Source organism: Anolis carolinensis, chromosome 4 (genome assembly GCF_035594765.1).
Source record: "Anolis carolinensis isolate JA03-04 chromosome 4, rAnoCar3.1.pri, whole genome shotgun sequence".
NCBI classification, from domain to species: domain Eukaryota; kingdom Metazoa; phylum Chordata; class Lepidosauria; order Squamata; family Dactyloidae; genus Anolis; species Anolis carolinensis.
Window position 1 is genome coordinate 39,403,109 of NC_085844.1, and position 25,712 is coordinate 39,428,820.

The following is a 25,712-nucleotide window of genomic DNA, read 5'->3' on the forward strand; positions in this document are numbered from 1 at the left end:
AGCTAATGCCATTGTCCCAATAATATGGATTATGGTATATATATATATATATATATATTCCACTGGTATTAAAATGATGCTTTACTATTGCACATATTTTATTTGCCTATATAAAATATCACAGGTTGAATTAAATAGAAATTACTAAGCAAAAAAATAAGTATCTGGGTTTCTTTATGCAACTGCTATGTTTCAAAAATATTGTGATAATGGTAAGTCAGATCCAGAGTTGAAAAGAGTCGATATCTGAAAACTATCCGAAGGGAGGAAGCAATGTTTGCAGAGCCTCCTGTGATCTGGAGGGTTTGGAAGCCCCCCCCCCCCCCCCAAAAAAAAAAAAACCAAACAAAAACGCGTGAGAGTTGTTTTAGGTATGTACAAAGTGAAGAAATGATGGGAGTCACCTCCTTCCCTTAGAGGGCACAACCTATGCTATGTCTCTATCAAATGAGCAGTTGCATTGCGTTGAGGCTACTCTGGATCCATCCCATTGTTATCTTAACATTTTGTTGCTCTTAGCTTAAAGCAGGAGCAGACAATCACAATGAGAATATTGACTTCATAGTTATTTCTTCATGGTCAGTGAAACTACTTGCTTTAGAAGTACACACCTCTGTGTGGGTATTCTTTATGAATTGTCATGCAGAATACAATCTTAAATCCTGTCAAATCCTGCAATTTATTGTATTGGAAAACATGTCTCTAGCTACTGTTTTAGGCATAGGGTTACAGATAATTGTCTTTCAATATTTTTCCTACCCAAACTAAAACCCAAATGCTTTAGAATCATAGAATCATAGAATAGTAGAGTTGGAAGAGACCACATGGGCCATCCAGTCCAACCCCCTGCTAGGAAGCAGGAAATCGCATTCAAAGCACCCCCGACAGATGGCCATCCAGCCTCTGCTTAAAAGCCTCCAAAGAAGGAGCCTCCACCACGGCCCCGGGGAGAGAGTTCCACTGTCGAACAGCTCTCACAGTGAGGAAGTTCTTCCTGATGTTCAGGTGGAATCTCCTTTCCTGTAGTTTGAAGCCATTGTTCCGTGTCCTAGTCTGCAGGGCAGCAGAAAACAAGCTTGCTCCCTCCTCCCTATGACTTCCCTTCACGTATTTGTACATGGCTATCATGTCTCCTCTCAGCCTTCTCTTCTGCAGGCTAAACATGCCAAGCTCTTTAAGCCGCTCCTCATAGGGCTTGTTCTCCAGACCCTTAATCATTTTAGTCGCCCTCTTCTGGACGCTTTCCAGCTTGTCAACATCTCCCTTCAACTGTGGTGCCCAAAATTGGACACAGTATTCCAGGTGTGGTCTGACCAAGGCAGAATAGAGGGGGAGCATAACTTCCCTGGATCTAGACGCTATTCCCCTATTGATGCAGGCCAGAATCCCATTGGCTTTTTTAGCAGCCGCATCACATTGTTGGCTCATGTTTAACTTGTTGTCCACAAGGACTCCAAGGTCTTTTTCGCACGCACTGCTGTCAAGCCAGGCGTCCCCCATTCTGTATCTTTGATTTCCATTTTTTCTGCCGAAGTGAAGTATCTTGCATTTGTCCCTGTTGAACTTCATTTTGTTAGTTTTGGCCCATCTCTCTAGTCTGACAAGATCGTTTTGAATTCTGCTCCTGTCTTCTGGAGTGTTAGCTATCCCTCCCAGTTTTGTGTCGTCTGCAAACTTGATGATCGTGCCTTCTAACCCTTCGTCTAAGTCGTTAATAAAGATGTTGAACAGAACTTTAGTTTACTTTGACAGTGGAGATGCGACCATAATCTGACCATTTTGGCTTGCATATTTATTTTCAAGTTCTGTGTTCATTATTTTTCAGATTCTTGGATCTGTAACTATACAGTAAACTCTTGGTACCCACTGGGGTTTGGTTGTAGGATATAGACACATATCTGTGGATACCCAAATCCATGCATGTTCGAGTCCCATATGTATAAAGATGTAGTAAAATGGTGACCCCTTCCCCTCTCCTCCCCCCCCCCCCTGTATGTATGTAAATACACACATACACACACACATATACATATGCTTTGGATAGCATAGGGAGAGATTTCCCCATTACAACTCTTGATAGACAATTCATTAATTGTTGTGTGACCAGAATGTTCAACTAAATATGTATTTTGTCTGAACCTGTATAGAGAGTGCATATTGCAAGAGCCTCTACTATGTTTTTTTTCTTCAGATATGGTTGTTATCAGATATGTTATTTTTGCATTCTGTGTTTTCCTTCTCTGCAGCAATAGGAAAAGGTGGAGTAGAGAAATGTATTCTGATATCACATTACAAATAATGGAAAGATAAGGTGATAGCATTTGTGATGTAGCCTGACACTTAATATCTTTTAGTAAATATTAGTCTTTAGTAATATTAGTCAGTTTGAATCCAGAGAGCAGGGTGAGCTCCCGCTGTTAGGCCCAGCTTCTGCCAATCTAGCAGTTTAAAAACATGTAAATGTGAGTAGATCAGTAAGTACCGCTTCTGCTGGAAGGTAAGGCGTTCCATGCAGTCATGCTAGCCACATGACCTTGGAGGTGTCTACAGATAACGCCGGCTCTTTGGCTTAGAACTGGAGATGAGTGCCACCTCCCAGAGTTGGACATGACTATACTTAATGTCAGGGGAAACCTCTACCTTTAGTCTTTGAAACTGCATTCTCACGTAGAGACATGGTATTGTGGGAGCTTGTAGTGGTCTATATCGGGCCACAATTCTAAAAAGCATTTAGCATGTGACCCAACAGCAGACACTTGCAGCTTTTTTTTTTACTGTCTTACAGAATGCAATTGTGAGTGCCACCTCTTTTGTAGTTTTAATGACATGTACGGTAATTTTGGGATCAGTCTCTTCATGATACTGACCAAGAAAATTAACTGAAAAATGTAAGGCAATAACTTCATTTCCTCAAACAGTTTGTGACCTATATTTTCCTTAAAGGTTTGCCTTTTTTCATGTATGCAAAATAGTGCTTTGAGTGAGACATTAGACATCTATGGAAAGTGTTGGCTTTGTTTTTCATAGTTGCATTACAACAAAGGATTTCTTAACATTTTCCAAAATGTCACCGATGCCTCAAATACAATGTGATCATTATACATACAGTTATTATAGTTCTCTTGTAATACTGGGCCATGTTTAAATAGTTCCTGGATTTCTGAGTGTGTGTATATCAGCCACACTGCCTATGGTTAGACTGAATAGCCTCTGTTTCTGTTACCAACAAGTCATGAGTATGTATGTTTGTGTATTGTATTTGAATTTGGCAAGTTTTCTGCTTATCAAGTAAGGGATTATCACCATAACAAAATGTGGTTAGGATCCAATTATTGATTTGCACTTTCTAATATTCCTTGACACCACTTGCATTGCTTTCTCAGTTTGAACATTTAGATTCAAACAGAGATTCACAGAGCATGAGATAATTATTTAAAGGTTTGGTATGCCTCAGAATTTCAATTCATTTTGACAACATATCTCATCAAGTCACTTTTTCAGTAATGTTAATTAGTTGTATGCCAGTGATTTGGTACTGTAGGTTCTTCCTGTAGCTATAAAACTGTCCTTTCTTGTCATTTAGAGATACTGATAATTAAGACCCAGTTGCTAACAATGTAAAATATTTAATTTGATTCCTTTAAAAAATTCCTCTCATCTCTGTGAACTTTACATTGTAAAGGTTAGCAGCATCTTATATAGTAAAGCTACCAATTAGATGTACTGCACAATTATTTTTCATGTCTAAAGCAAATGAGGATCAGCATGGTGTCATTGTTTCAGCATTAGATTCTGACTTTGGAGACTAGGGGTTTGAGACCCTCCTCAGCCATGGAAACCCAAATCACAATCTCAGAGGAAGAGAAAAGCAAAAACCCCTTGAACAAATCTTGTCAAGGAAACTCCATGATATGTTGTGACTGACTTGAAGGCATGCAACAATAGCAGTGAAAGCAAATATGTATTCACATATATGAAAAGTTTTATGGGATTTGTTTCAACTCTTGATGTTTTGGAAAAGGTGTAAACCCAATTGAGAAAACCAGTGTTTCTAGAAAAAATGTTTGCATTGGCTTTATATTTGAGAAGCAAGAAGAAGGGGCTGAGAATTGCAAAAAAAAAAAGAGCTGGCAAAAATGATTAAAATTGGGTATTAATATAATTGGGAAGAATGGAACTATGAAATAATTTGCTGAAGTAAGGATGTTTCCAATGGTGAAGAGCTAGTGATCTTGGAGGTCAGCAGACTTACAAAAATGGAAAAGATTGAGGGCAATCTACCCTGAAGATGACAGTGCCCAAGAAGAACAATGGTGTTTCTGGGAATCCCAGATCTTCATGTTATCCTGGGTAAAATAATTGAAATTGCAGAGATATAAATTGTTTTCATTGTTTATTCTGATTCAAGGCAAATTAATATTTTAATTTATTTATTCATTGTGTCAGAAGCAAACCCAGGGAACAGTTGTAATGTATTTAAAAACACAAACGAAGTTAAAAACTTAGCATTGTATTAAATGTCCTTTGTCCAGTAGCTGGTTACATGGAGTGCCTCTGGTATTGCTATAAGAAGGTCCTCCATTGTACATGTGGCAGGGCTCAGACTACATTGTAATAGGTGGTCAGTGGTTTGCTCTTCTCCATACTCGTATGTCGTGGACTCCATTTTGTGGCCGCATTGCATCTTGTGGTGTCAGAGCGCATTCTGTTCAAGTCGCCCAGTCTTCTATGCAGAGGCGGTCCAACCATAAGGCGAACTAGGCACTTGCCTGTGGCGCCATCGTCCCAGGGGCGCCATCGTCCTGGGAGGAGGGCACCACTCTCCACCTCCTTCTCTTTTGGGCCTTCCGGTGGCCACGCTGGGCCTCCCGGTGCCCGTGCTGGGCTTTCCGGCTGGCGCAGACCCACCTTCGCACCACGGGAGCCCACCTTTGGGGCCTTCAGAGATTGTGAGGTCTGTGAGAACTTGGAAGCTAGGTATGTGGGGTTTATATATCTGTAGAAGGTCCAGGGTGGGAGAAAGAACTTTTCTTTGAAGCAGGTGTGAATGTTGTAATTAATCACCTTGATTAGCATTTAATGGCCCTGTGGCTTCAAGGCCTGGCTTCTTCTTGCCTGGGAGAATCTTTTTTTTTGGGAGGTGTTAGCTGTCCCTGATTGTTTACTGTCTGGATTTCTTCTGTTTTCAGAGTGTTGTTCTTTATTTATTGTCCTGATTTTAGAGGTTTTTTTTAGTATTGAGGGCTATCTGGGTTATCTAAGTCCACACTGCCCTATATCCCTGTTCAATGTTTAGTGCTAAATTCGCAAATATAGTAATTCCTACATAACATTACCATGTATTGAACTGCTTTTTCGATTGATTTGTTGTAAAACATGATGTTTTGGTGCTTAATTTGTAAAATCATAATGTAATTTGATGTTTAATAGGCTTTTCCTTTATCTTTCCTTATTATCCAACATTTTCGCTTATCCAACGCTTTTATTTTTCAGTGATTGGTTGGGGGGGGGGGGCGCCAAAATTCTGTTCGCCTACACTTGAAAAATACCTAGGGCCGGCTCTGCTTCTATGTGCCCAGGAGGGAGTCTCTCATTAGGTATCAGCCATGGCTTGAGGTTCAATTTTTTAATTGAATGATTGGAAGAAAATCATTAGTAAAGTTTATAGAAAGATTGGAAACCCCTGGTTTACTTTAGGAGGAGGGAAGGACCAATGGTTATTTACTGTTTTTATTCATATAAGTCAAATGTTTAGATGAAGTGTAATTTACAGATCAGAGAGATGTAGAGGCTTAAGGCTTAAAGTATAACTGCAAAGACGTATTTCCCCCCACAATGTAGCCGTATTTTTGACGTACATTGAGGTAGTAGTTTAGATTTGTGTGTAGGCTATGCAATTTTGTGTTTTGTTTTTTGTTAGGTTTTTTTGGGTACTCTTTCATTATCCTGGTGGAGGCCACTAGTGGGCACTAGAGAAAGTAAAATTTTATGGGCGTGGAAGATGGGTTGAAGGAGGAAAACCATTTCCCCATTTTCCTGTTATATCCTCCACTCACATCCCCATTGTGGAAACAACCCTCGTTTATGATATGGGAAGGGTGGGGGGAATGACCAGCTAAAACGGGGAAATGGTTTTCCTCCTTCAACGCCCCTCCCAAATAAAATGGACTATCATCCTCTCTCTAGTGCCCCCTAGTAGCCTCTGCTACGGATTATGGAACAGTACCATTTTGTGTAATATATTAACATAGTTCAGAGTTAAATGTAGATAACTATTAGTTTTTATATTGAAAGGTTGGCAGTTCAAATCTGGGGAGTGGGGTGAGCTCCCGCTGTTAGCCCCAGCTTCTGCCAACCTAGCAGTTCGAAAACAAGCAAATGTGAGTAAATCAATAGGTACCGCTCCGGCATGACCCTCCATGCAGTCATGCCGCCCACATGACCTTGGAGGCGTCTACGGACAACGCTGGCTCTTCGGCTTAGAAATGGAGATGAGCACCAACCCCCAGAGTGGGACACAACTAGGCTTAATGACAGGAGAAAACCTTTACCTTTACCTATATAGTTTCTAATGTTTATTTTTTATTTTATATTGATTTTATTCAATAAAAATATAAGAATTAATTCAAATGAATGTTGTGCAAAAGCAAGCTGCTGCAGACTGCGACCTGGTGGTCCTTCGTTAAGGACTGAACATGCCTCTTCTGGAATTCCAAAATCATCCACATGGGATAGTGAACACTTTACTTCCTGATGACTCAATGTACACAAACATTATTTCATACACACATATTGTGTATAAAATTATTACATTTATTTATACCTTGCTTTTTCTCTCTCCACAAGAAGATAAAATGATCTCCAGGCTATGTGTATAAAGAGAATATGAAAGAATAAAATTGTGATTAGGCTAGGGTCCCATCTACAAGGGGTGCATCTATTGGCAATTAGTTATGTTATTAATTGGATTGTTTATTATGTTTAGGTCTGTAATCTGCTCCGAGTCCCTTGTTGGGAGATGGGGTGGGGTACAAATAAAATTTTATTATTATTATCGACAGTAAAATTTATGTGAATGGATAGCATCGAATTAATTAGAGCAGCACCACTTTTAACAGCCAGAGCTCAGTGCCATGGAATTTGTAGTTTGTTGAGATTGCAGCACCCTTTGATAGAGAAGGCTTTGCAGTGGTGTCAGACTGGATTAATTCCATAGTATAGGCAAACTTGGGCCCTCCAGGTGTTTTGGACTTCAACTCCCACAATTCCTAACAGCCTACCGGCTGTTAGGAATTGTGGGAGTTGAAGTCCAAAACACCTGGAGGGCCTAAGTTTGCCCATGCCTGGTATCGATGCACCCTGAATTCTCTTTATTATGCACATACAGGTGTTCCAAAATCCCAATTAGGTCTGCTTTGGAGCCAAGCGTTTTGCAGAAAGGATGCTCAAGTTGTGACAACTTTTTAAAGCGAGGAAGGATTAGCCAGATGGGAAATGTTGGAAGAGGTGTGTGTGTGATCCTTGCCTAACCTTGGCCTTCCTTCCATGTCAATAGAGCAGCCTTCTCTGCAAGGATGCCTTTCCTTGCACCCAGGCAGACCCGCTTTAGCCTTGGGTCCTTTATATTGGGAAACGACCCTCCCCCCCTTTTCAGGCCTAGAATGGAATCTCCCGCCCAGGCGCCGCTGAGGAAGGCAACGCGGACGGGACCATTCGCGCACCCGAAAGGGGGGGGGCGCAGAAGCTGGCGAGGAGGAGGGCACTGGGCAGCCAAAGCCAGCGCCTGCCGAGGCGAGGACATCTCTAGGAAGGAACCAGGTAATTGGGGACAAGAGAGTCGCCCGGACAAACCCTGAGGGGACACCAGGAGGGGATGGGGGACCACCTGGCCTGCTGCACCGGGATGAGCGATGCTGGGAGCGGAGGCATGGGAGGGAGGCGGGGAGGCGCCTCCTTCTCCTCTCCTTTCCTCTTCCTTGGACTGCGGGAAGGGGAACCCTCCGGAACCGAGATACACAGGAAGAGGTTTGTGCGGAGACTTCTCCCTTAACGAGATCCCAAACGCGTGGGCCGCGGGGGAGTTGGGTGGGCCCCTGGAGGCCCAGTCTAGACTGCCATGTAGTCCAGCATCTGAGTCCAGATTGCCTGTTGTGAACTGGATCATAGGGCAGGGAGGACTCGTATAAAAGATAGATAATCTGGAATCAAACACAGGCAAACGACTCCTAGTTAGGAACGAGGGTGAGACAACAGGAAGTGAGGGAAATCAACCCCTAGGAAAGGGAAACCCACTCCTGGAAGAGTTATTATCATGGGAGAAAAGGTGTCTCCACTGAAGCTTTCTCACCAATCCTTGTTTCCACAACAAGCCACATTTTGGATAATCCAGGGATTGGATAAAGGTAAAGGTTTCCCCCTGACATTGAGTGTAGTCGTGTCCGACTCTGGGGTTGGTGCTCATCTCCATTTCTAAGCCCAAGAGCCAGTGTTGTCCGTACTTACTTAGGCGATCCCTCGACGTTCGAGGACGATGGTCTTCCAACCTTGGTATCTTGGGCGTGTGTTCTTAGGTGACTGAAGAGACCGATTCTTGACCCGCATATTCTCCCGCAGTGAGGACATCGGTTTCCAGGTGGAAGGCGGTCCCGGTCGGGGTTAGCTTGACGCTCCTTCCTCTTGGCACGTTTCTCCCTTAAGCCCTCCGTTCGTGCCTCTTCAAACTCCGCAGCACTGCTGGTCACAGCTGACCTCCAATTAGAGCGCTCAAGGGCCAGGGCTTCCCAGTTCTCAGTGTCTATGCCACAGTTTTTAAGGTTGGCTTTGAGCCCATCTTTAAATCTCTTTTCCTGCCCTCCAACATTCCGTTTCCCATTCTTGAGTTCAGAGTAGAGGAGCTGCTTTGGGAGACGGTGATCGGGCATTCGGACAACGTGGCCAGTCCAACGGAGTTGATGGCGTAAGAGCATCGCTTCAATGCTGGTGGTCTTTGCTTCCTCAAGCACGCTGACATTTGTCCGCCTGTCTTCCCAAGAGATTTGCAGGATTTTCCTGAGACAACGCTGATGGAAACGCTCCAGGAGTTTGGTGTGACGTCTGTACACAGTCCACGTTTCGCAGGCATAGAGCAGGGTTGGGAGGACAATGGCTTTATAAACAAGCACCTTGGTCTCTCTACGGATGTCCCGGTCATCGAACACTCTCTGCTTCATACGGAAAAATGCTGCACTCGCAGAGCTCAGGCGGTGTTGTATTTCAGTGTCGATGTTGACTTTTGTGGAGAGGTGGCTACCAAGGTAGCGGAAATGGTCAACATTTTCTAATGTTGCACCGTTAAGCTGTATTCCTGGCTTTGCAGAGGGATTAGCTGGTGCCTGTTGGAAGAGCACTTTGGTTTTCTCGATGTTCAGTGAGAGGCCGAGCTTCTCGTATGCTTCTGCGAAGGTGTTTAGAGTGGCTTGTAGGTCTTCTTCTGAACGCGCACAGACTACGTTGTCATCAGCATATTGGAGTTCTATAACAGATGTTGTGGTGACCTTGGTTTTGGCTCTCAGTCTGCTGAGGTTAAATAGCTTGCCATCTGTCCGATAGATGATTTCCACTCCGGTGGGAAGCTTCCCATCAACAAGGTGAAGTATCATAGCGATGAAGATGGAAAATAAGGTGGGGGCAATAACACATCCCTGCTTGACACCTGATTCAACCTTAAATGGGTCACTTTGGGAGCCGTTGCTGTCCAAGACTGTTGCCATCATGTCATCATGGAGGAGCCGCAGGATGTTCACAAATTTGTCAGGGCACCCGATTTTTTGGAGGATGGTCCAGAGAGCGCTGCGATTCACTGTGTCGAATGCCTTTGCAAGGTCAATGAATGCCATGTACAGAGGTTGGTTTTGTTCCCTGCATTTTTCTTGGAGCTGTCGAGCAGTGAAGATCATGTCCACTGTTCCTCTGGAGGGGCGGAAGCCATTCTGGGATTCTGGGAGGGTGTCTTCTGAGACAGGGAGAAGGCGGTTTGCAAGGATTCTTGCGAGGATTTTCCCGGCGGAGGTTAGAAGGGAGATACCACGATAGTTCCCGCAGTCTGTTCTGTCCCCTTTCTTGAAAAGGGTGATGATGGTGGCATCCTTGAAGTCTGCTGGGATTTTCTCGGTCATCCACACCTTTTCAATAAGCTGGTGGAGTTGTTGCATCAGCTCAGGTCCACCCTCTTTGAAGATTTCAGCGGGAATCCCATCAGGTCCGCTAGCTTTGTTGTTTTTTTGTTGGCTGATGGCATTGCTGACTTCTTCCAAACTAGGCAGTGCTGCAAGCTCATCCCTGGTTTGTTGTTGCGGGATTTGTGAGAGGGTCTCTTCGGCCACATTGGAGCTGCGATTCAGCAGGTTCTGGTAGTGCTCTTTCCAACGTAGTGCAATTGATGTTTTGTCCTTCAGAATTTTGGTTCCATCTGATGAGCGTAGGGGCTGTATGCCATGGTTTCTTGGTCCATAAATGATCTTTGTGGCTTTGAAAAATCCCTGAGCGTCATGGGTATCTGCAAGGTGTTGGATTTCTTCAGCCTTCTTTGTCCACCAGATGTTCTTGAGTTCTCTGGTCCTTCTTTGGACCTCGGCTTTTGCACTGGCATAGATCTTTTTCTTGGCAGCACAGTTGGTGTCTCTCTGCCATGTTTGGAAGGCTTTCCTTTTGTTATCAATCAGCTGTTGGATCTCTTTGTCGTTATCATCAAACCAGTCTTGATGTTTCTTAGTTAGGTATCCAATGCTTTCTTCGCAGGCTGTGATGATGGAGGTCTTCAGTTTGTTCCAATGTTCCTCAACATTTTCGGGGTGTTCTGTGGGTAGATGATCTTTGAGTGTTGTTTGGAGAAGGGCTCGTTTGGAGGGCACCTGAAGGGCTTGGGTGTTCATTTTTCGCCTTGTTTTCCTTCCTTGGAGTCTGCGTTTGGGGACGATCTTGATAGCCATCGTGGATCGGATTAGCCTGTGGTCTGTCCAGCAGTCATCAGTACCTGTCATGGCTCTTGTGAGAAGCACATCGCGGCGGTCTCTGGCACGTGTGATAACATAGTCCAGGAGGTGCCAATGCTTTGACCGAGGGTGCTTCCATGATGTCTTGAGCTTGTTTTTCTGGCGGAAGAGCGTGTTGGTGATGACAAGGTTGTGCTCTCCGCATTTGGTGAGAAGCAAGATGCCATTCGAGTTGCTGTTTCCGACCCCGTCTTTTCCTATGATCCCTGGCCACAGGTCAGAGTCCCTTCCGACTCTTGCGTTAAAGTCCCCCAGGAGGATGATTTTGTCCTCCTTAGGTATCTCCGATAGGATGGTATCCAGCTGACAGTAAAATTTTTCCTTGATGTCTTCGTCAGCATCTAGAGTTGGTGCATAGGCGCATATGATGGTTGCCTGTTGGTTTTTGGCAAGGTTAATTCGGAGGGTTGAAAGTCGTTCGTTGATGCCAGTGGGTGCTTCAGTCAGGTGCTTCACCAGGTCGTTTCTGATAGCAAAGCCAACTCCGTGTATTCTTCTTCGCTCTTCTTCAGGTAGTCCCTTCCAGAAGAAGGTGTAGCCTCCCTTTTCTTCCTTCAGCTGCCCCTCTCCTGCTCTCCGGGTCTCCTGAAGGGCTGCTATGTCGATCTTGAAGCGTCCCAGCTCTCTTGCAATGAGAGCAGTCCTGCGTTCGGGGCGCTCGCTGTCAGTGTTATCTAACAATGTCCGTACGTTCCATGTTCCAAAGTTCATTTTTCTTTTTTGGCCGCAGAGTGGTGACCCCTCTGGACGCGGCAGTCCAGTCAGGGTAGGAGAGGCAGACTATGTTTAGGGCACCTTTTCTAGCCCCTTCCCCGTGTGGGGTGAGCAGAGCGGATCCTAAAAAGGGCTGCTCAGTCATGGATACAGCTGCCGGACTACTCAACTGCCTCGGTCCTTGAGGTAGAACGACTGAGTCCATATCCACCGCCCATGTGCCAGTCTGTGACTAGGGGCTTCCAGATTTCACAGTCCTGCCCCCGTCGCCACTCGCTGATCGCCATGGGACTTTTGTAGGTTTGTTTTTATTTTTGTTGGAAGACGCCTGTGCGTGATTTTTTTTAATGTGTGGAGGTCGGTGCACGGCCGGTCAACACACAGTCTTCACAGAGTGAGGTTCCAGCAGTGGTGTGGTTAACACAACGACAGTGGCTTCTCAGTCTGTTGCAGCCTTCTTCCGCCTTCACAGCCGTTGTAACATGTACCATGTTATCCTCCGCCTGCTCCGCCGTTGAGGTCTTTGGGTCTTCGGATTGTGCTTGGTCTGGAACCTCCCCTGCGGCCACTCCTGGGAGTGCATCACTCCAGTGCCCACAGGTTCATCGGAACACGCAAGCCCCCTCACCACGGCAAGGTGACAATCCATCGAGGGGATGACCTCCAAGGTCATGTGGCCGGCATGACTGCATGGAGCACCGTTACCTTCCCACCAGAGCCGTACCTATTTTTTTTAATATAGATTTTTATTACTTTCTAAGTGATATTTACAGCGAAAGCGAGGAAAACAAAACCGTGGGGGTAGCGTAGAGAGATGCTAGGGGTAAAGTGGGTGAAAGGACAGCAGAGAGAAGTGGGGGGGGGGGGGGAAACCAAAACCAAAAACAAAAAAGAGAAAAATAGCTAAAATAGCCAAATTTAAGTAAATGGTCATCCAACAAATGCTGGGAATGTGGCAAAGAGATAGGAACCTTTTACCACCAATGGTGGAAATGCAAAAACGTCAAAAAGTATTGGAACAACATACATCAAATAACACAAAAAATATTACAAATTAAATTTCCACCAAAACCGGAAATGTACTTACTAGGCATAACAAGCCCGAAATTGAATAAAAATCAGGATAAAATTGTTTTCCTAATGACCACAGCAGCAAGATTAGTTCTAGCCAAAGTTTGGAAACAAAAAAAGGTTCCCTCCACTGATGAATGGATCCTAAAATTATCAGAGCCGTACCTATTGATCTACTCACGTTTACTTGTTTTCAAACTGCTAGGTTGGCAGAAGCTGAGGCTAAAGCGGGAGCTCACCCCAGTTCCTGGATACGAACTGCCAACCTTTTGGTCAGCAAGTTTAGCAGCTCAGCGGTTTAACCCGCAGCACCATTGGGGGCCCCCATCACAGGGATAATTGGTGAAAGGGAGAAACGTGCCAAGAGGAAGGCGTGTCAGGCTAACCTGACCAGGACAGCCTTCCACCTGGAAACGGCTCCACAGTCACCTGCGTATCCACCTCCAGGACACTATGCCTGGAAGACGATCATCCTCGGACAACGAGGGATCACCTAAGTAAATAATAACAATTAAAATTAACATTAAAAGATTTAAAACAATCTTTAAAAACTGCACTTGAAATCAGTCGGCACTCACAAAATTACCATCCGTCAGGTACAAAAGACCACCCCGCTCGGATTATTTGCCGATATATCACACAGTCCTAGACACTTGGAAAGTGTCCGATGTGTGATTGAATACAAAAGTGAGCATAGTGATCTTGTTTGCTGTGTACTAATCTTGTTGAGTATCAAATGATGATGATGATGATGATAATGTGTTGTCGAAGGCTTTCATGGCCGGAATCACTGAGTTGCAGTGAGTTTTCCAGGCTGTATGGCCATGTTCCAGAAGCATTCTCTCCTGATGTTTCACCCACTTCTATGGCAGGCATCCTCAGAGGTTGAGAGCAGGCCCGGCCCAACACGGCACCCTGGCCACGCCCCCGTGTTGGGCGCCACCTTCCCAGGGGTGCTATTGAGCCCCTGGGAGGCGGGGCCACATCTGGCGGAGGCGGGGCCAGGTCTGGCCCCACCTCCCGCGGGGCGCGCCATGGCGCAGCCAAGCTGTGTGTAGTGGCAGTCTTTCCAGGCCTTCTTCGCGGCCTGGAAGGACTCCCGCCTCACGCAGCCTGGCCGCCCAGCCAGGGCGCACCCCGCGGGAGGCGGGACCGGCCACGCCTCCCACGGCGCGCGCCCGCTGCAGCGGGAGTCCTTTCAGGCTGCGGCCTGGAAGAACTCCTGCCGCAGCTTGGCTGCACCAGGGTGCGCCCCGCGGGAGGCGGGGCCACGTCTGGCCCCGCCTCCCGCGCCGCGCACCCTGGCCCCGCCTCCCGCGCCGAGTCCTGGCCACGCCTCCTGCGGCGCAGGGGAGGGGGCACAAAAAAATATTTGCGTACCCCTTCAAATTTCCTCGGGCCGGTCCTGGTTGAGAGGAAACTAGGCAAGGGAGATTTATATATCTGTGGAAGGTCCGGGGTGGGAGAAAGAACGCTTGTCTGTTGGAGGCATGTGTGAATGTTGCAATTAATCACATTGATTATCATTGAAAAGCCTTGCAGCCTCAAGGCCAGGGTGATGCAGCCCTCCAAGTCCCTTGTCAGTAGCTTTTGTTTTTGTTAGTGTATAAATAATTGTAATTTAAATACTTTTAATAACTTTGAAGAAGATTTTTAAATAAAGAAAAATTATCTTCATAGAATGTTTTAGGAGTAATGAATAAATGTTCCTTGTTACGGTAAGAACTCAAATGTTATTACTAGTTATCTTACTTTTTCAAGGCTGTTACCCAAAAAGGAATGTGTTGCAACACAGTTGCAACATGCTGCTTCAAACTCTGAGCAGGGACAAATAAAAACAATATCATGCATATAGTTATTATCACAAACCATTGGAAAATATTGTTGTTAATTGCTGTTAAGCTCACATTGTCTTATGGCAACCCTATGGATGAGAGTCCTCTAGGTCCCTTCCACACAGCTGTATAAAAGCCACGTTGAACTGGATTATATGGCAGTGTGGACGCGGATAATCAAATGTCAAAGCAGAATGTCAAAGCAGATTATCCACAATATCGGCTTTGAACTGAGTTATCTCAGTCCACACTGCCATATAATTTATTTCAATGTAGATTTTATACAGCTGTGTGGAATGGGCCCTTGACTGAATCTGTGCATTTGAAATGGATTAGGAATGAGCTGAAAATGTTGTAAATAAGTAATGAATAAGATATTGCCAGAAATTACCTTAAGCATGCCCAAGATATGTGTTAAGGTAGTCTACTAAATAATAATCTTGACATAATCGACTTGTCAACACTACTTGTAAACAGAAATGTCATTTTTTTAAAAAAATTGAAGCTTTTTTCTCCCAGGAAAAAAATATTTGGATTTTTCAAGGCAATATTATCATACTTCAAAGATAAAAATGTTACTTTTTTACGGTACTTTAGGAATATAAAATGCATTATACTTGGATTGACATAAAATATCATCTTTTAGATTCACATAATATTCATAAGGTGTATTTAAAAGTGTCATTTTTTGTTTGCACTCCAAATTTAGAATTGGTGGAGGTAGAAACAGGTACTCAAGATATGTTACCATCTGTTTGATTAGATGTGACTTACTTTGATCATTTCCTTGTGTTTGAAGTTATATAAGAAGAGTTTGCTCAGCATGTTCCTCACAGTTGTGGAAGTCAAGTGGCATAATTCATGTTAGCACACTTAATGGAATATTTCCTGTTTATGTAGTTTTTTATCTGTAGTTGAAATCAGTACAGTGTTTGTAAGATTCCAGGAGGCCAAATAAATAAATACATGTTTCATTTTGTTTAGCATTATGGTTGCATCATGTGCCTTCTGACAATAACTTTTCAGAGGCATGTGTGGTGTTTCATTTGTAAAACCTTCATGAATGTTAAAAAATAGAATATGCACTAGTTCCCAAAGGCCATGTTTTTGAGGTAAAATGTTTTCTGGTCAACAGGTAGAAGATATATGCAATACATTGAGCTGACAAATTAAAATAGAGTCCGTCTGATATAGTAATTTGAGCGTCAAATACAGACTCTGGAGACCTGGTTTCTAAATTCCCACTAAGCTAAATCCACTGGGTAATCTTGGGCACGTTACACTCTTAGCATCAGAAAAAGACAGTGACAACCCCACTCTAAAGGAATTTTGCCAAGAAAACCCTGTATATTATTTGAGAGTAATCCTAAGTTAGAAATGGCTTAAAGCACATGTGTCAAATGCAAAACCCCAAACTGGGCCGAATCTGGCCTGTCATGTCATTTTATGTAGCCTGCAAACATAGGTACATTTACGCAATCTTATAATTGCTAACAGCCCTTCGAAGGTAACCATAAGGGTAATGTGGCCCTCGGTGAAAATGAGCTTGACACCCTTGGCTTAAAGGAACAAAGTAAATTACCAAGCCAAAAGAGAGTTTTGTATTAGGCTAGTGGCAGTAAACCTGTGGTACCACTGGACTCTCCTTCTCTTGGAAAGTATGTGATATGTTTCTGAGATAAGAAATTGGTAGGAATAAAGCAAGAAGCTAAGTATGTTGGTGCTAAATGTTGTGAAATAGACAATAGGCTAATAATGAACTTGAACAGCTGCAAAAGATATGTAAGTAAAGGGACAAACTTCTTCCGACCTGTGTCTCCTAGGGGCCTTCTACACAGCCATATAACCCAGAATATCAAGGCAAAAATATCCCACAGTATCTGCTTTGAACTTGGGTTATCTGAGTCCACACTGCCATATATTCCAGTTCAAAGCAGATAATGTGGGATTGTATTCAGCTGTGTGGAAGGGGCCTAGTCCTTGGCACTGAAGGAAACACCATCATAAAGGACAATAGTATTTGTGTTGTCCATGACCTCTTTGACCTTTGATCTCATCCCTTGATCCCTTTTCTTGCACCATTGACTGAGAAGAAAGGAATACCATTGTTTCGTGGCTGATATTGTTTCATCACACTTGCAGGGATGTCTTTAAAATGTCACCTTATTAGCACAAAGCTGTTGAGTGACTCCAAAGTATTTCAGTGAAAACAGTAACACCACTTTATGTCTGTTGAAAAAAGGAAACCTATTCCATATATCCACAAAGAAATCTACCATTAAAGCATTAAGGATTCTATTCCGATTTTACTCAGAATTTCCACACTAAATGAAGAAAAGAAATAAAGTTGCCCCAGCTCCCTGGTTTACTGGGGAGCTGGCGGAGATGAAACGTGCGAGAAGGAGACTAGAGTGCCGCTGGCGGACAACTCGTGACGTATCTGACCGAGCACGGTCTAGAGCCGCTATTAGGGCCTATTCCGCGGCGTTGCGGGCAGCCAGGAAAGTTTTCTCGACTGCCCGCATCGCGTCTGCAACAAATAGATCTTCAGAGTTGTTTCGAGTTGTTGGGGAGCTCCTCCACCCTCCTCAGGTCGGGGGAGCACCCGACATCTCGTCAACTCGGTGTAGCGAGTTCGCTCACCATTTTGCAGACAAAGTCACTCAGATTCGTTCCGACTTAGACGCTGGCCTTGATGCATTGCCAGATGAGGTAACCGAGGCATCTGTCTGTTCGATCTACAGACCAATCTCTAACCTTCCATTCTTGGGCAAGGTCTTGGAGCGGGTGGTTGCTTCCCAGCTCCAGGGATTCTTGGAAGATACGGATTTTCTGGACCAATCGCAGTCTGGTTTCAGACCTGGCTACAGTACCGAGACGGCTTTGGTCGCCTTGGTGGATGACCTCCGCAGAGAGCTGGACAGGGGGAGTGTGACCCTGCTGGTTCTCTTGGACATCTCAGCGGCTTTCGATACCATCGACCATGGTATCCTTCTGGGACGGCTCTCTGGGATGGGCCTTGGGGGCACTGCATTGCAGTGGCTCCAGTCCTTCCTAGAGGGCCGTTCCCAGTTGGTGAAGCTGGGGGACACCTGCTCGGACCCCTGGCCATTGACCTGTGGGGTCCCGCAAGGTTCCATTTTGTCCCCCATGCTTTTTAATATCTACATGAAACCGCTGGGTGAGGTCATCCGGAGTTTTGGAGTGCAGTGCCATCTCTACGCGGATGACACCCAACTCTACTACTCCTTTCCACCTAATTCCAAGGAAGCCCCTCGGATACTGGACCAGTGTCTGGCCGCTGTGTTGGCCTGGATGAGGGCGAACAAGCTGAAGCTCAATCCTGACAAGACAGAGGTCCTCCAGGTCAGTCGTACATCTGATCGGGGTATTGGGTGGCAACCTGTGCTTGACGCAGTCGCACTCCCCCTGAAGGCGCAGGTCCGCAGCTTGGGGGTCCTCCTGGACTCTGCGCTGACACTTGAGGCCCAGGTGTCAGCCGTGGCTGGGAGGGCCTTTGCACAACTAAAACTTGTGCGCCAGCTGCGACCATACCTTGAGAAGTCAGATCTGACCATGGTGGTCCATGCCTTAGTTACCTCTAGACTGGATTAGTGCAATGTGCTCTACGTGGGGCTGCCTTTGAAGACGGCTCGGAAACTACAACTAGTACAACGATCGGCAGCCAGGTTTCTAACTGGGGCAGATTACAGGGCGCGCTCAACGCCGCTGTTTAAAGAGCTCCATTGGCTGCCATTTATTTTCTGAGCCCAATTCAAGGTGCAGGTTATCACCTACAAAGCCCTTAACAGTTTGGGACCCACCTACCTTCGAGACCGCATTTCCCCCTATGAACCCGCACGACCTCTTCGCTCGTCAGGGGAGGCCCTCCTCTCGCTTCCACCAACTTCGCAGTTGCGGTTGGTGGGGACGAGGGAGAGGGCCTTCTCCGCCGTGGCCCCCCCGGCTGTGGAACTCGCTCCCCAGGGAGATTAGGCAGGCCCCTACCCTACTTTCTTTCAGGAAGAGCCTGAAAACTTGGCTATTCCAGAAGGCCTTCGTTGACTGATCCTTGAGGGATCATGTTATTTACCTATTAACCAGTAGACCCTCTGGATTGTTTTTAGGATTCATTTAGCACTTTAAGTATTACACCTGCTGTATAATTATCCCTCCCTGATAACTTGATATTGCTTTGCACCTTGGCCTGGATCTTTTGACCCAAATCGGGATTTTAATATTATTGTGTATATTGACTTTTATGACTGTTTTTAATCATGTTGAAGTTTTACTGCTCAGTTTAATGTTTTATCTGATTTGTGCTGTCGTGTCTGGACATGGCCCCATGTAAGCCGCCCCGAGTCCCTCCGGGGAGATGGGGCGGGATATAAGAATAAAATTATTATTATTATTATTATTATTATTATTTACTAGAAGATCTCCCCTGCAGACTACCCAGTCTGCAGTCTGCTATCAGTTGCTTCAAGTTGTCAAAGCTGAATGTAGAAAAGACACATAGAATAGACTGAAGAATGTTATAATAGAGGAACTTTTGAGTACTTTATTTGGGTTGCTAGATGTGGAGGCTAATATATTTTGGTTTTTCTTTCTTCTTCAGTAGAGTCAGCAGCACAAGTCAAAATGCAGAGCTCATCCATCCACTCTGGATCTGTCTTGTCCTCAGCAGTGATCACTCCATCAGTAATAGCAACAAGTTCAGCCGTTATTCAGCCTGCTGTGAATGGATCAATTCCAGAATCAGCTGTCGATTGCAATAATTCTGCATCCAGTCTGGTGGATTCTGTGCCTTCTAATGACTCACTGGGTAAGGAAGTTGATTTAAGTGAATGCTTCCTTTGTATGCGACCAATTTAAGACTTTTGAAATAAAACAATTTCCAGAGTGTGCACAAAGTAGCAATCAAAACAGCTAAAATGCTATCAGCACGAGAGTGCTGCTTCCATTGCATTGAGCTGTGTTTGTCAAACTTAGCTTTTGAAGGAGTTTTCTGGTGTCTGTTGTATCATTGGAAAGAACTCACCTCTCTCTTTTCAGCACTGAAAAGTATGAAACTGCGGGAAGGGATCCAAGTGTATTTCCTTCCCGAGAACAAAGCATTTCAGACTTTTTCTTTTTGGCAGAAAGTATTATTTCTTTTGTAACTCTGTAAATAAAATGTAGTTCCTGTCTTTCTGCACCAAAACTTTGGGTCCCAAAATAAGAGTGCTTGAAATAAGTGCAAAGCGTATTCAACTGTGAAATGATAGGAGGAATAAAATATTAGGAAATCCAATGCTAGGCAAGGATTCTAGATTTAGGGAACAGAGTTAATAGGAAATACAAGAACTAGGAAGCAATAGATGTAGACAATAATTCAGTAACAGCTTTAATTGGCTTTAATTTGCAGAATTATTAAAATGGCAATAGGTAAATTAAATTATTTATTAAAGAATTTCCAAAACATATTTATATGACATTCTGTATGGTTGAACAAAAAATAAAATCCATACAATAGCTCACTTTTCAGAATGTCTTAATCTGAATGGAGATCTTTTCCCTGACCAAAATACTTGAAAATAAACATGTAAGACTAAATCTCTCTATGTCTCTCTCATAAAATAATGGTTACATTGGTAAAGTGGTGAAGAAGTTATTATATTTAAGACATCCATTTTTAATTTGCAGTTCCTCTGGAAGATAACTTGGCAAGCCCTAAAGAGAAAACTCCGATGTGTCTGGTAAATGAATTAGCTCGTTTCAGTAGACTCCAGCCTGTTTATAAGTTTCTGAATGAACAAGGACCTGCTCATGCAAAGGTAATATAACACTGTTTTTGGATACATGTGACATCTTGTGTTTTTAACAAATTATTTTTGTATTCCTTGCTCAGTGTGACAGTCCTGCAGTTGTGGAATATATCAGTCCTAAAATCAGATATCGTTACTGCATGACCCTAAATGTTAACCCACAAGCCAGCCTTGCCTATACTGACTAGGGCCATGGGAGTTGTATTCCATTAGCATCCTTAGAGCCAAATCTGTCCTCCATGTTCCAGAAATATATATTTTGTTTTCACACAAAAATATAACTTGACTATACTACAGCCTGTTTTTTGGAAATGCTTTAGTCCAGTCCTTTGGATTTACTAATGTTGTACTCTTCCTCTCTTTTCTACTGAGAGAAGGAAGAGAGGGAGGAAAGGAGGCCAGGAAAGAAGAAAGACTTGGGGGGAGGGAGAAAGTATTCAGTTATACATATAAGATAGTTAGCCAGAGTATGGAGTGTACTGTGTACAATTTATTTCCAGAGCTGGAATAAAATGTGTGGTAAATCAGCTAAGTAAATGTATGATTTTGTTTACTGAATGTTTTAAGCAAAATTCATTAATCTGAACAACAGCCAGTCAGATCCTTTACCCTAATCCCTGTTTCACATCTGGCCCTTCTTGAACCCTCAACTCTCCTAAGTTTTTAGCCAGTATGACCACTGAGATAATTTTCCAAAAATAACTTCCTCTCACTTTGTAGACTGTGGTTAGCACCCATATAGCACCCATAGCTAGAAGATTATTTCTGCCAATTCATCCTTTCCTGTGTATTTCCCTTGGCATCTGAAAAGCTACTCTAAATGATTAAAATCTTAGAGGCCTCACAGGCCATCCAATTCAACCCTCTGCCATGCAGTAAAAGCACCACCAAAAAACCATTGAAAGATGACCATCCAGCCTCTGTTTAAAAGCCTCCAAAGAAGGTGCTTCCACCACACACCGACGCAGAGTCCACTGTTGAACAGCTCTTACAGTCAGGAAGTTCTTCCAAATGTTCAGGTGGAATCTCCTTTCTTGTAATTTGAACCCATTACTCCGAGTCCAAATCTCCCTGCTCCCTTTTCCTTATGATATCCTTTTACATATTTGTACTTGACTATCACGTCTCCTCTCAATCTTCTCTTTTGCAGGCTAAACATACCCAGCTCTATTACGCCAAATTGCTAATGTGTATGTGTGTGTGTATAAGAAATCCCTTGGAAGAAATCCTTGCAAAAGTTGGTTTGCAAAAAGAACTCTGCAAAAAGGGAGCTCAGCTCTTTTGCAGAGGCAAGCCACGCCTCAAACAATGTATCGAGTTTGATGGCAGATGGCTGGTTTGACAGTTGGAGTTTGTTAGTTGGGATTTGAGCTTGCTAGAGAGAGCACAGGAAAAAGAAGGCTCTCTGAATAGCTACGGTCAAGTAGCTGATTTAATATGCTATGCTATGTATATATTGATGCTGATTGATTAGGTTATTGATCTTATGCAACTACATGGACATTGTAAGATTGCAGAACTGTTTTGTATTTCAACTCTACAAGCAAGAGTAAAGTTTCCTTTGTTCATTTCAATTCCTCTGCCTGGTCTGAGTCTTTTGCACATGGTGTTATCTAGATGCTACTGATTCCGCTGCTATACTCTCATTCGGCAACAAGCTCTTTAAGCCACCCCTTAGAGGATATGGTCCCCAGATCTTTGATCATTTTAGTTACCCTCCCCTGGGCACCTTCCAGCTTGAGGTCTGACCTAAACAGAATAAGAGAGGGATCATGACTTCCCTTGATTTAGAGACACTGTACTCTTTTTAATGCAGCTGAAAAAGCCATACTGGCTAGGGCCATGGGAGTTTTATTCAATCAGCAACCCAGCAGTTTGAAAACATGCAAATGTGAGTCCCTTCGGGTGAGAAGGGCGGAATAGAATGATGGAAATAAATAAATAAACAAATAATAAGTACTGCTCCAGTGGGAAGGTAATGATGCTCCATGCAATCATGCTGGCCACATGACCTTGGAAGTGTCTAAGGACAGTGCCGGCTCATCGGCTGAGAAATGGAGATGAGCACCAACCCTCAGAATCTGTCACGATTAGACTTAATGTCAGGGGAAAACCTTTACTTTTCACTCACATAGTTGGCTAATGTTTAACATGTGGACTCCAAGATCTTTTTCACATGTACTGTTGTCAAGCCACGCATTACCCATACTGTATCTCTGCATTTCATTTTTTCTGCTTAAGTGTAATATTCTATATTTCTTGTTAAAATTCATTTTGTTAGTTTTGGCCCAGCTCTCTAATCTGTTGAGTCCATTTTGAATTCTGAGCATGTATTCTGGAGTGTTAGCTATCCCTTCCAATTTGGTGTCATGCCCTTTAAACCTTTATCCAAGTCATTAATAAAGTTCTTGAACAGCACCGGGCCCGGAACAGAACCCTCCCACTAGTCACTTTTTTCAGGATAAAGATGAACCATTTGTGAGTCACTTAACCCAATTACAAATCCACCTAATATAAGTATTGATCATGGGGGACTTTGTCAAATCAAGTAGGGTGCTGAGATGCAAAACTATATCATGACTGTAGTGTACGGGTTGTAGGGGAGACTCAGTGGCAATAATCTCTTTTATTTTTGCTACTGCAACCCCTTTTGCAAATGAAAGAAGCTTTTCTATTTGCAGGTCAATTCTGATACAGTCCTAACTATTCAAATATATCTGTAAATGGGAATTAATGGGGGGATCCCTAGAGCTTTTAAACAATTATTCATTAAGGCCCCATATACACTTCCATATAATCCAGTTTCAGAATAGCAGTTTAATTGAATTGGATTATATGAGTCTACCCTGCTATATAATCTACACGGACCCAATTGATCCAAATAGGCCTTGCTTTTTTCAGACATGGTGGTATTCAAATGATATGGAAAAAGCAGCATGGGCAGAATATGCTTGTGCATACAGTGCTAGTGAACTAAGGAAAAGCAGATAATTCATATTATCCACTTTGAACTGGATTATATAAGTTTACACTGCCATATGATCCAGTTTAAGGCAGATAATCTGAATTTTGTATGGCAGTGTAGAAAGGCTATAAGATTATCCTGATGTTCTACGTCAGAGGTCCTCAAACCTTTAAAGACGAGGGCTGTTTCATGATCCCCAAGACCGAACTACAGTTTGAAAAAAACTTGAGCAAATTTCTATGCACGCTGCACATATCTTAGTTGTAATGCACAAAAACCCTTGAAAGAACAATACAGTATTTAAGATGAAGTACACTTTTAACCAACATAAACTTACCAGTATTTCGATGGGAATTGTGGGCCTGCTTTTGGGTGAAGAGAGTCAAGCTAATTAGGATTGTTGTTGTTCCATGCATTCAAGTCATTTCAGAATTAGGGTGATTCTAAGTCTAAAGTCTAAAGTTGAGGGAACCCCTAGTGGCGCAGTAAGTTAAAGTGAAGAGCTGCTGAACTTGCAGACCAAAAGGTCACATATTCGAATTCGGGGAGCGGAATGAACACCTGCTGTTAGCCCCAATCTCTGCCAACCTAGCAGTTTGAAAACATGCAAATGTGAGTAGATCAATAGGTACCGCTCCGGCGGGAAAGTAAAGGCGCTTCATGCAGTCATGCCAGCCACATGACCTTGGAGGTGTCTACGGGCAACGCCGGCTCTTCGGCTTAGAAATGGAGATGAGCACCAACCCCCAGAGTCGGACACGACTGGACTTAATGTCAGGGGAAACCTTTTACCTTAAGTCTAAAGTTTAGGGCGGGGGCTTGGAGGGCCGTATCCCGCCCACAGGCCTTAGTTTGGGACCCCTGTTCTACATAATTTCTCCTTCTCCCAGAAACAAGTATGATGCAGGCATAACTGATAGCATTTCATGAGAGTCCAAGAAATGTAGTATTGTAGCCATCAAACTTTCAATATTTGGTCTTGATGTCAATGCCCTTACCTGTTTTTCTATGCTTTTGAAGACATTCACAGTGCAGCTGACTCTTGGAGATCAGACGTGGGAAGCTGAAGGAAGCAGTATTAAAAAGGCACATCATTCTGCTGCAAGAAGAGCTCTGAATGAAAGTACCCTTCCCAGACCAACACCTAGACCACCCAAAAACGATGTTAATAGTAATCCAGGTAAGTCACAGTTCCTCTTTCTACAAAACTCATAAATGTGTTCTTTATTAGATAATGTCATTTTGGCTGTAATTTATGGTAAACACAGAAGAATTTGGAAAACCTAAACCAAGGGATAGAAGGTGAATGTGTCAAGAGTCAGACGCCAATTAGCGAACAAAAATAGAGTTTATTCAGCAGATAAGCCAAAAAGTAATGTTAACACAGAAAAAACCTTGAAACACTTCACTATCAGTGCTTCAAGAGCAGTTCAAACAAAAATATAATTCAGCAACACAAGCAGGTAAAAACAAAGCTAAACAGACTTAGTGCAAACTGCACTTTCTGAGTCCAAGCCCTGCCAGCCGGCTCTGTAGTTTTCAAAGGAACAGTTCCCAAAAGAAAACACCAAATTGGTCAGGAAACAAACAAACAAACTAAGAATGCAGTAGACTGCTTCCACAATGTGGATAAAGCCGAAGGCTCCAAAAGGATGGTGAAAAGACGTCGTCCGGGATTCCAAGGTCAGGTCAGGAGATAACAGCGGTGTCCAAAGAGCAAGCCAAGAGTCAAAAGCCGATAGTAGTCATCAATCACAGGGCGAAGGTAGTAGCAAGGTCAAATTCCGATCCAAGGTCTGAAGAGGGTGCAGTCATCCAAAACAGGTCCACGATAAGACACAGCGAGAGCCAAGCTAGGTGATAACAGCAGATTCAAATCATAGTCCAAGTCCAGTCTTCATGGAAACACAGAGATCCCAATGGCGCCTCAGCAACACCTTGCCACACGCAAAGTGCAGTGGCCAAACATTCCCATTTTATTCCCCTTCCTCCTGGGTGACCAAACACTCACACCCAAACACCAGGTGTCCCAAATCTACTCAGAATCTGAGCTCCACACAGCTAGAGCTCGTGGATCTGGAGTACCTAGCAATTCGTCGGAGTCCCAATCATCCTGCCCACACTTAGCCCCATGAACACTTAAAGAACCATCCTCCCTTCTCCAAGCATCCCAATTGGGATCAGCTCCTGCAGAAACCCCAGGTTCAGAAGTATCCATAGACCCCAAATCCCCAGACATCTCCGGTGGCTGTGCCCATTCAATGCCCGCTTCCCCAGCCACCACCTGTTC

The 25,712-nt window shown here is 43.9% G+C and overlaps 1 protein-coding gene across 8 annotated transcripts in view; it reads left to right on the forward strand.

Moving 5' to 3' along the window:
- The first annotated feature begins 7,646 nt into the window (after positions 1–7,646).
- stau2 (staufen double-stranded RNA binding protein 2) overlaps positions 7,647–25,712 on the forward strand; it is a 200,501-nt gene continuing 182,435 nt past the window's right edge. For 5 of the 8 annotated variants that reach the window (XR_010005706.1, XR_010005707.1, XM_062979336.1 and 2 more), the window contains exons 1-4: positions 7,647–7,818; positions 19,269–19,475; positions 20,336–20,466; positions 24,443–24,602. Coding sequence is in view for 6 of the 8 variants with exons in the window: in XM_062979336.1 (XP_062835406.1) it covers positions 7,662–7,818; positions 19,269–19,475; positions 20,336–20,466; positions 24,443–24,602 (655 nt within the window). In the remaining 2 variants the exon portion in view is untranslated. Of the gene's footprint in view, positions 7,819–7,869; positions 8,026–19,268; positions 19,476–20,335; positions 20,467–24,442; positions 24,603–25,712 lie in introns of those variants that run through there. The other 3 variants (XM_008108594.3, XM_008108589.3, XM_008108590.3) reach the window with 3 other exon arrangements.